At 41.6% G+C, this 10,475-nt stretch overlaps 1 protein-coding gene across 2 annotated transcripts; it reads right to left on the bottom strand.

Annotated features, from left to right (window-relative positions):
• Window positions 1-3,470: 3,470 nt before the first annotated feature.
• On the bottom strand, window positions 3,471-8,248 carry dhh (desert hedgehog signaling molecule). Of its 2 annotated transcripts, XM_085259894.1 has the most exons (4): window positions 7,984-8,248; window positions 7,188-7,726; window positions 4,823-5,084; window positions 3,471-4,656 (listed from the first exon to the last, which is right to left on the bottom strand). In XM_085259894.1, exons 2-4 carry the CDS (start codon window positions 7,494-7,496, stop codon window positions 3,851-3,853), a joined length of 1,377 nt encoding a protein of 458 aa, XP_085116020.1. In that variant the 5' UTR covers window positions 7,497-7,726; window positions 7,984-8,248; the 3' UTR covers window positions 3,471-3,850. The 2 variants fall into 2 exon arrangements, with proteins under 2 accessions (XP_085116020.1, XP_085116019.1); XM_085259893.1 differs by having other exon boundaries at window positions 7,188-8,248.
• Between the last annotated feature and the right edge of the window lie 2,227 nt (window positions 8,249-10,475).

The following is a 10,475-nucleotide window of genomic DNA, read 5'->3' as shown; positions in this document are numbered from 1 at the left end:
TAATAACAACTACGTCAAAAAATAATAATTCATGCAAACCAAGGGGCAGAAATTATATTTACTACTAGTTTCTACTACACTTTTTAAACCTCGAGTAAACCTTGTGCGAGGCTAATAGTTTTTACCACATACGATTTCAATCTGGTGAACGCTGACCAGTGAAATATGGTGGATATTAGATCATTTTGATTTTCGGATCCAGGGAGGCCATTTTTCATTAGACTGTTATGATTGTAAGAATACAGCTGCTGTGCACATGTCTGCTGATGAATGGTTTGCTTGTTTAAATGATGGGCCACGATGTGTGTGGGTTCGATTATGTTACATTTGTCGTGGTGCAAATTTATTTTTGTAATTGATTTAACAAATGTGCTCATTGTGTTTAACGATTAATTTTTTCCGCCTGTCTTTCTGATGACCATTGCCGATGGGTCGTAATCGATTATCTAAAAAATAAATAAATACATTTTAGCGGGTCGTGTAATGTTGCGCGTTTTGAAATCGTGTAATCGTGCAATTTGTTACACCATTGTTTTGTTTTGCAATATGCCTGCAAGATAAACGTCTTTCAAGGAAGAATGAATCCAAAGAAGAAGAAGTAAAAACAAACAAAACAGGACGAATAACAATAATCTTTTGTGTTAAAATGCCCAGTCTTTAAGCAGACATTTTAAATCTCTTATCTGATCATTCACATTGAGTGTATGACCTTTCTATTAAAATATTTATCATTGTAATGCAACTTCAAATTTGATTTGCAGATAGGATTAAAGTGCAGTGGTAATGTCAGGGAAGGTGACCAAACCCCAGTTCCTGTCAGTGGGCAAAGAGGTTTTCTTTCTTTATTTTTGCCTTATCACTGTGAGAAAACTATAGTGGTATAGATAACACAGGACAATATAGGTTCAAGAAAGCTGTCCTGAGAATTGCTGTGACACTGACAACAAGTTACAAGACAATCTAATAAACTTTGCATGACAATAAAGAGTTGTTTACAGGAAGCTTTTATTTATAAAGTTGTGAAAAAGTTGTCATTCTGGGGGATTTTTTAACTGTAAAGATTGTATATGTGTAGCTCTAATTAAATCAAGACATTGACCTATTTGTGTCACACCTTCTTGAGCCCATGCTGAAACACCAGGGGCCTGAGGCTGTATAAACACAAAGTAAAGGTCGAGAGTCATTGAGATGATCCAGCGAACCTACAGGAAATTAGGTTGGGTAGCAGTGGGTCCGATTACTAGAAGGTCATAGGTTTAATCATCTACTGTTTAACTCTTATTCTGCCTTAGAGCAGAACGCCCAACTGTTACAGGTACAGTAGGAACCTTGCTTGTACCTCTACATTTTCAAGTAGCCGAGGACAAAAATTCCTGCGGGGCATTTGCAGTAAAAACTCTACCACATCACACGTGTGTGCTTTGGTGACCCCTTGTGAATAAGGAAGCAGCTGAAAGTAACTTTTTTTTTTTAAAAAAGGAATAAAATAAGTCCGGCTGAATATCACAATTGTGAAATTAATGTGAGTGATCTGAGTTCTTAATGGTCCTTACCTACAAATAAAGACAATCATACATATTGCATTATGCACCTGCTGCAGGGGGTGGATCCACAGCTGACCCTGCACTGGTACATTTATGCATTAATTTCATATGTGGAGAGGCATATATACACCTCGGGCTTTAGATTAGGCCGCTGAAATTATTTTAAGCTGAGTGAACACATAGAAATAAGGAATGGTCTTCTGAGTGTGACCTTTTACTCCAATAAGAGTTGGGGGGGGTGGGGGGTTGTTTCTTTGTAAAAATATTACAATTTATTGTTGTTTTTCAGGAGTCACCTTAACACACCTAATTATTGTGGTATGCTATAATAAAGCCATTTTTACCATGGTTGACAGGAGCTATTTGCATTGACGAAAATAAAAACACTTAAATCTATTTGATAATTTTAAAAAATGGAAGGAATGTTGGCAAAAATGTCCTTTGCTGGATTTTGTAGCCATGAAAAGTCCTCACTGACACTTGTTTCTGTTACAAATGGTAATATTTATTCAACTTCTCTTTGACTCTTTCAGTGCACGACTGTGGGGAGTGCATGTTTCCATTTTGAAAATAGGTTATTACTGGTCCCCCTGACAGGATTAGTTAACTCCCCATTCAGCTTTAGTAAGATTGGATTAGATTTTGGGTCGGCTGAGACTGGCTGGAAGATAGTTGCTGATTGGCTGATAGATGCACAGGGAGGGTGGTATTAGGGCACCAGGACTCTCCTATTGGACGGTAGGTGAAGCGGATGCTCTCCCCCATCTGCCTCCTGTATCTCAAGGATAATCCCCTGGAATACCTTCACAGATGTTTACAACAGAACTGGAAGACAAGAATATATTCTGATGTAACAGTAATGATGGTTAAAATAAACAGCTCAAGTTACTTTTATTGCATAGAGTTTCACCTGTTTTGTGGCTTGACTTATTAATATTGAGCTGGTTTTGATTTCAGATTCCTGTTACTCTGGTATGGAGCTCTCTCCTTGTCATATTGTCTGCTGGAAAAACAGCATAAAGTCCTCCTATTTGATAGGTTACGACGAACATTTTAACTCATAATACTCTATCATAAATGTTCTGAATCAAATTGAGGCCTGCTAAATTAAAGAGAGGATCAGGAGTGTTTGCTATTTATTAATTTAGATGGTACCAAATACAACTCAGTGGGGTGATATCAGTTCCTCCACAAGGGGGGTGTATAACCTCAGACTAGTGCTGAACAGAACCCTACACTTTATTATGAACCTTTAAAACATTTGTTTACTTGAAACCAGTAAAAAATTAGATGTTTAGTAGTAATGTTTATTGTCTTTGTAGGAAGTCACATTGTACTTTATAGGCCAGACTCGATTTTTGGGTGGGATGCGCAAGTGGGATGTAACAGAATAGAAAGTGGCATTGTAATGTGCAACAGTTAGCAGATAAGGGTGGCGCAAAATAATGCAATTCCAATACGATTAAAAAACAAACAAAACCTGATAATAAAAAACAAAACCCTAAAGTGGGCTTCCAAAAAAGCAGAGATCTGTGACTGAGATAAAGTCAGAGTGTTTGCAGACTGTGGCGGAATATTAAGTACTCTGGGCTTTTCATTAACCTGGGTTTCCACACAGGGTTACACAACATACATTAACTCGACTGTAAGTGCTGGAATCTATCATTTCCTTGTCATATCCCTTCCCCCCCTCCCCCCTCCACACTGAGCAACTAATTTATTGTTTAGTAAGTAAAAATATCAATTAACCTAACATGCAAAACCAATCTACACCACAGCTGAAAAGAAAGGTAGCCTGCCGTTTCATAAAAGTACAATTTTAATTTGATTTATGACATGAAAACAAGCAAGGGCATACAGCACATGTAGTAGATATTATAATAAAATGGAAAATATATATATATATATATATATATTATGATTCAGAAAGTACAAAAATAAAGATTCTATTCATCAGGGATTTCATTCTTGTCTCATTAGAATATATATATTTCATTTTTTTTATTATTATTTTTTTAACATATATAACTGAGAAAATACATACAAAAAAACAAAACAAAAATATGATAGTCTTTGGTATTACCATTTTTATATTAACTTGCTCAAAGTCTCATTATGTTCAGTTTCTTAAACATTTGTTAGCATGTATAACATTATGGCAGATTATTTTACAAAAATAGGGGAGAAAGCTAGCAAGCATTTCCAGTGTTTTTCAATCCTTTAAGGAATAAATGGGAAGTGTTAACATATTGTATAAACGTAGCAGTAGGCTATGGCACTTATTAAGTGTGCATAGATTTTGGTTCTTAAGGATGAAATGACTCTGAGTCTAAAAGAATGCACCCAAAACTGTAGAGTAGTCTAGCATACCAGTGCACCTCTGATGTCTCCGTCTGCAAGGAGTGCTTCTCTCTACTTTCTATCCTCAGGGCATCACTCACGTTGACTTCTTTGTTCACATACACACCTGCTTTGTCCTTTGCAGGCAAAGTGCTAACATGCATTGGAGTCTTAGTACAACTTTTTTGAATGTCAGTATCCTGCTGCTCTTCTGCTGTTTCTCCCCAAAGTAGCTGCTTGAATGAGAAGAAAAGTCGCAGGGGTCCAAAAGCCCAGTGCGCGAGCCTGTGGTCCTCCACCAGCGCATAGCTGGATGCCAGCACGCCATCAACAAACAAAGTTCCAGCGTCTGTCAAGGGTGCATACACTCCCACGCTTTCTGTTAGTGAAACTGAGATGATTTGGGATGCATGCACTTGCTGCTCTGCTTTATGTATGAGAACACAGTCTCCTTGTCTGACCCTGCTTGCAAACTGAGGCTGGTACTCACTGTTTTCTTGTCTGCAGTGCGGGTCTAAAAAGACCAAGTGATTTGGAGTAAGGGCCAATCTATGTCCATGTTCTGTCTCCAGAGACAGAAAAGCAGACCAGCTTTGTTGATCCCGATGGAGAAACAAGAGGACTTGGCTATACACGACTTGGCCTGTCCCAGATAGGGCCATGACTCTGTCCCCAGGAGTGAGTGACGACAGGCTCTTCTGCATCCCTCCAGCCACAGTTACCCGGGCCCAGCCTGGGAAACAGCCACCTTTTTCCACAGCAAGAGAATGATCTGCAGAAGGATCAGCAGACAAAGCCAAGATGAGTAAACACAAATTGTGTTCCCCCTTTTTTTTTATTTTTTATAAACTTAAATATCCTGATACATTTCACACTGAAGTAAAGTAATTTAACAATACAAGCATGGCTTTTAATGGCAGCTACCTTCTTAAACTTACCAGCTTTTACTGAGCAGTGGACACGATGTTTGGACTCATAGTGGACCCAGTCGAAGCCTGCTTCCACAGCCAGCTGGGCCAGGAGACCGTACTTTTCAGGTCTTCTATCAGACGTTGTTATATCCACAGCCCGGCCTTCATAGTGCAGAGAGCCAGGAGGATGGTTGCCATCTTCATCCCAGGCCTCTGTCACACGCAAGCGTATCCCTGGCCACTGGTTCATCACTGCAATAGCCAGCCTGTTCAAGCACTCCTTACATCGCTACGGGGCAGAATAAGAAAGAGGGCAGATATTCATTTTGGAGCACTTCAGTAAACTTGTAAATATATTCACAAATTTATCAGCATGAGCACCCATCTCAGCCTACCTACAACAAAAAATTGCAACACAGAAGAAAAACCTTGACTTGACTCAGTGTTGTTTTTCCTCTGAAACCCAAACTAACAGATGATGATTTGTTAGTTTTCAGAAGTAGAAACTGTAGAATCTAAAGAGTTCCTAATTTTCCAAAACCAAGTCACTCAGTCTCATCAGCAAACAAGAGATGTTCAAGAGACAGACACTTGTGAATATTACCACTCTCTAACAATAGGCAGAAAAAGAAAAATGGGGTTTTTACACCTAAGTGCGTAGACTGATTTCAGTGCGCCTCGGCAGAAAACGATTCCAGTATTTCAGCTCTGTCTCCAGCTCCCAGGTTCTGATTGTTTGTCAGTTGGCATCATCACACAGTTCCTCCTCTACTCTGCTAAAGGCCATTTCAACCTTGCTCAAACAATCAGAGTACAAGAACAAACCCTACTGTAGCCAGTTTGGCACATTCCTTGGCCTTTTCAACAGGGTGACAGAATAATCAAGGCCATTCTCTGCCTTTCCAGATTGTTCCAGACTTGAGTTTCTCAGTTTCACCCCTGAGACATGTGATCAAATATGTGCACAGTGACTCCTAACACCCCCGTGGGCCATAATGTTACAGACTGTGTCAGCATTGTCGCAAAATAGCAGGCTGAAAAATAATGACGTCAGCATCCGAGGTGATACGCTCATGCAGCTACTGAACGGCGCTGGCTTGTGACTTGTGCTGTGGCAGGTTTTAAAACCTATAATTATGGCAGTAAAGCTCATTTCGAATACACAACGGATCAACAGCGAAGGAGGAAGTGACAGAAAACCATGGGAGCTAAAGTTGGAAAAGAAGAAAGCGGCGTAGCAAAGGCCTGAGGTTGGGACTAAAAAGAGAGGGCAGAGGGGAAGAATGTATGGGCACGGACTTGGGAATGTGACAGCAAGAGTGAGAAAAAGAGAGAGGGACAGAAAACAAACTGGGTACATTTATCTCGCAATGCCATTGAAGAGAGGCATTTCATTGTCACAACTACAATAGTCGCTTTTCCGACGGTGCCATTACTTCAGTAGGAGGGAATTTTGTATAGGCGACCCCTCTGAGTCTCCAAATGACGCACAAAGAACGTCTTTCACATCTGGGCAAAAAAGGGGGCACATGCACACATACACACACATTCAAACTGGTATCAGGAGGGCACACGTATACAACCACAGATTTCCCTCACATACAATCACTACGGGAGGAGAAGGGACACAGATTAATATCCTAAACAATCACACAAGACCATAGTATCCAAAACCGTGGACTGAGTGTGAATGGAGCTTGTGTTCACATTCAGAAGTGTGGCATTCCAAATGGGTAGTTTGAAAGTTCTTTAATGCGGCCCAGATCTTAAATCCTTGAGGACGTTGACTGCCTTCTCAAGACACTGTAAATTTGGCTACCTATCCTTAGTAATCAATCAGGAATTTAAGTGCCCTGCCTGGATTTTTCTTCTGCTGGGCACACTGAGAACCTGTCATGGGAAGTGTTTTATTTCAAATAACAAAGACTTTGGTTAAAGATTAAAAGGAAATGTTCCTGTAGAGAAACTCAGCCACTTAAGGGTAGTGTTGAATTACATCCTTATCTTCTTATCTTTAAAAAAAAAAGTGAGGTAAGATTTGGTTAAAGCTTACACAGGCCGTGCTGAGCATTTTTATCTATTAACAGACTGGCAAGTGCAGGTAGATAATGACTGGGATTATATGATTCGTTTTGAAGGTGCAAACAGCAGTTTGTCCATTTAGGGAAATGTAGCTGATCAACCATCCAACAACGAAACTATCTTGAAAAGGGAAGTCAGTCTGAGCATCACCTCACTGAGTCAATCTGGTGCTGCATCTTTGGGCATTTACTGGACTTACTACACAACAGTCATAAGCGATCATGGGAAGCAATGGAAACGACTGTTATCACTGTATCACAGTCATATAAAACAAATCTAAGATTCTAACCCAGCTCGACACCAGTCTCACCTTAGTCGTGAAGCGGTCAGCGCCTGTGTTCTCTTCGTCCTTGAAGACAATGTCTGGGTTGTAATTGGACACAAGTTCGTTGAAACGCTCAGAGTTGCGTGCGATCTTGCCCTCTGCTCTCCCACTGGCCCCCAGGTTGTTCTCTGATAAGTTGGGGAAAAACTGCTTGAGGCGCATGGCTGTGAGCTTTCTGGGCCTCGGACGGGTGCCGTACCGCGGGCCCGGTCCGCATCCCTGGACCAGCCATATAAAAGTCCACACAGCAACCAGGGTGAGCTGTGCCAGGTGGGCCCACCAGAACTGCTTCATTGAGGAGGGTTGGGTCTCCCAGAAGTCAGTGGCTCGCAATGCGTGCGGCGATAGCCCAGGTGTGATAGCTCCAGGTGTGTGACAGCAAGTGAATGAGAGTCAGATCTTGGTCCATTCCAAATCATTGATCATTAGAGGTGATATTTATTTATTTTTATTTAGTTATTTTTTAGCCCAGAGACTGATAAAGTTCCGGGGCACGTAGGTTACTTCATATCCCGGTGTTTCACCTTAATTTAAAAAAAGAAAAAGAAAAAAGTTTTAAAATACCAAGCAAGTGCTTCACTGTTTTGGTGACGGCGCGATCTGATTGGCTGAAGTCTGGCATGCGTTGGGTCACTGAAAATGTGGAAATACAAAGGCTCTTTGAAGATTTCAGTGCGTATCAGCGGGAACTACGTCTCCTGTGATCCGAGAGTCATCTTCAGATATCCTCCGGAGGTGCCTGTCTTGACGCAGGTGTTTTGGTGGATTTCTGCTCACTTACCGCTTCTCTCTCTCCCTCTCTGTCTCTCCCCCACGCCGTCTCCTGGACTGGACACACAAACTGACGCACACCTAAAGCCCGATAGCCGCCTGACTCTGGGATTTTTCTGGACGCTCCAATGAATCTCTCATCCCTGCTGTCCATCCAGTAATGCCTCTACCGACACTTTTTTTTTCTTCCTTCTCTCCTTCGTCCACTGTCTTTTGTCGCGTTTCAGCGCTCCTGGCCACCTTGCGCCAGCCATTGGTTCTTATTAGAGTCCGGACAAGATTGCCCTCCCTTCCTCTGCGCGCTCCCACCGCGACAGCACACGCCTCCATCCATCCATCCATATAAAGAACACATCATTTGGCCACTTATGTTAACACCGTGAACCCCACCCCCTTATCAAAATACTGTAAAGTTTAGGCATAAAAAACTGAAAAGTTGTAACAAAGATAATACACAAATCTATTTCAGTATTTTGTTTGTTTGTTTTGGTTGAGACAAATTGTTCATTATAAATACGCTTTAAAAACACAAAATTTAGGATTCATTGGGAGCTTTTACAGTAGCTTCAATTTCCAAAGTTTCTTGTCAGTTGAGTTGCTTTGAGCTAACATGTCTTTGCCTCTGTTTGCTCATCCCTCCCACTGCACACTCATGCTTCTGTTATAAATAGACAAGAGTTGAAGGTGAGGACCTAAAGATGGAGCACAAGTGTCCAGCCTTGACACCCACAGACTATGACTTACAGTGCTGCCTTCCTGTGTTTGGGGAACTAGCCTGACCCTCCTGAACCAAGCGCACCCAAGACCTCTTTGGTGGAAACACCCGCTGGCCCTATCATCAATTTATTATTTTTATCCACCCTAGAACAATAGCGGCGAGAATTATAAAAATGTGTCTGATAATGCCCAAAGTGGGAGCAGAAAAGAAAGTAATCACCGTATCTCAAGGGTGGGACATCTGTAATCGCAGAGGGAAGCTTAAATTAATGGCAGATTAAAGGTCAAAGTGCATGTCACTGCCCTATCTCTGGCTTCCTGGACCTAATACATCAGGCCTGTTTCTGCACTGTGGCTGTTTCAGGGAAACAGAGCGGCAGTGGCCTGTCTTTACTGAATGTTTCAAATAGTATATGTCTTGATGTTTGTTGTAACTGAAGATAATAATTTTTTAAAAAGAAGAAGAAGAAGAAAAAGACTTATTTATAAAGTGACTTATTGTACCCTAAACATTTCATTTTGCAGTGTGGAGCTCAGGTCACTGAGCTCCACACTGACCATGGAAATGCACTCTCACTGGGGGAAGTTTCTAGATGATCCCAGGATGTTGTAGGGAGGGGTGGTAAGGCGAAGCTGCATGTTCCTGTCCTTATGATAAACATGGAGAAAGGTTCGAGTCTGGCTTAGGCAACACAGATGAGAGATATCGGCCTTTGTAACAAATGCAGGGAATAACTCAATCAAAAAAAGTAACAAACACTTTCATATCTACAATTACTCACATCAGTGTTTCTCTTCAAAGCTATACAAGAGAAAAAAGATTTCCATCTGACATGAAAGGGAAAGGAAGGAAGCAAACATCTGTGGGCTGGAGATGGAAGAGAAAAAAAAGGTCATTATTATTAGTTTTTATTTTGGTGCCCCCATCCTCCAGCCTCCCCCTGCCTCCTTCTGGCTCTTAGCATTTTACTCCCCCATTTCAGGATGGGAGTACATGACTGGGTGAATGGTTCAGTTTCCTGCAAAGCCACAGCACAGAAAACGAGATCTTTCCTGCTTGGGTTAGGCTACCCTGCTTTGTTTCTTCCAAACAGACGGCTGTGCTTGCACCTGAGCTGGTGGTCACACTGACTGCCTTTGCACTTACAGGTGCGCTGTGAATTTGGGTCATACTCGACGAATAGCCGATATCTCAGAATGCAGCAAGGGTTTGAAATTAGGATTCAGTAAAACAGAAGTAGCATTTTTTAAACAATCCATCTTTGACTTTTCAAGTGTTAGTCTTGTCTCATAGAGCTGATTAGACATTCTGCAGGATCCACTTCCTCAGATGGAGACCATTAGAAGGGTTTCCGAGGGGGGTGAGGGCAAGGAAAGTCAAGGAACTGACACCTAACCGTCTCCCCCCTCTCTCACTGCCCACCACTGTCTGTCACTGTGTTATCAGTGCAGGAAGCGCAGGGTGGTGCATTCTAGTGCAGCTGCACACACTGTATTGTAACTCTGGTTTTGTATTTAATACATCAGTTTGTGTCATGTTTTCATGTTTAATTCAGGTGTGCCACATATACGGATGTGAGACGTCTACCTTAGCATGTTATGGCTAAGATTAAGCAGGGATGCAGGTCATAAAAAATGCAAAATAAAAATAAACAGAGTACCAGTGAAGTTGAGGCGATGCTGCACGAAAGTGGACAATAGACTGCGAAGGGTGGAACTTCCTGGCTGCTGACAAGCAGGTCAAAGGTCAAACATGATGCTATACCTTCTGCTAATTCCATCCCC

Source organism: Mchenga conophoros, linkage group LG20, assembly GCF_057382185.1.
Source record: "Mchenga conophoros isolate Kocher_MC1m ecotype Shallow Benthic linkage group LG20, M_conophoros_male_GT1.1, whole genome shotgun sequence".
Lineage (NCBI taxonomy): Eukaryota > Metazoa > Chordata > Actinopteri > Cichliformes > Cichlidae > Mchenga > Mchenga conophoros.
This window is presented reverse-complemented; position numbering and strand designations above follow the sequence as displayed.

What these genes read in the sequence shown, in the direction of transcription:
- dhh (XM_085259893.1), bottom strand. Translation starts at nt 7,496, where the DNA reads ATGAAGCAGTTCTGGTGGGCCCACCTGGCACAGCTCACCCTGGTTGCT. An exon ending in CTGACCGCTTCACGACTAAG is followed by an intron (nt 5,085 to 7,187) that starts GTGAGACTGGTG and finishes TCTGCCCCGTAG; the next exon opens with CGATGTAAGGAGTGCTTGAA. An exon ending in CCACTGCTCAGTAAAAGCTG is followed by an intron (nt 4,657 to 4,822) that starts GTAAGTTTAAGA and finishes ATCCTTCTGCAG; the next exon opens with ATCATTCTCTTGCTGTGGAA.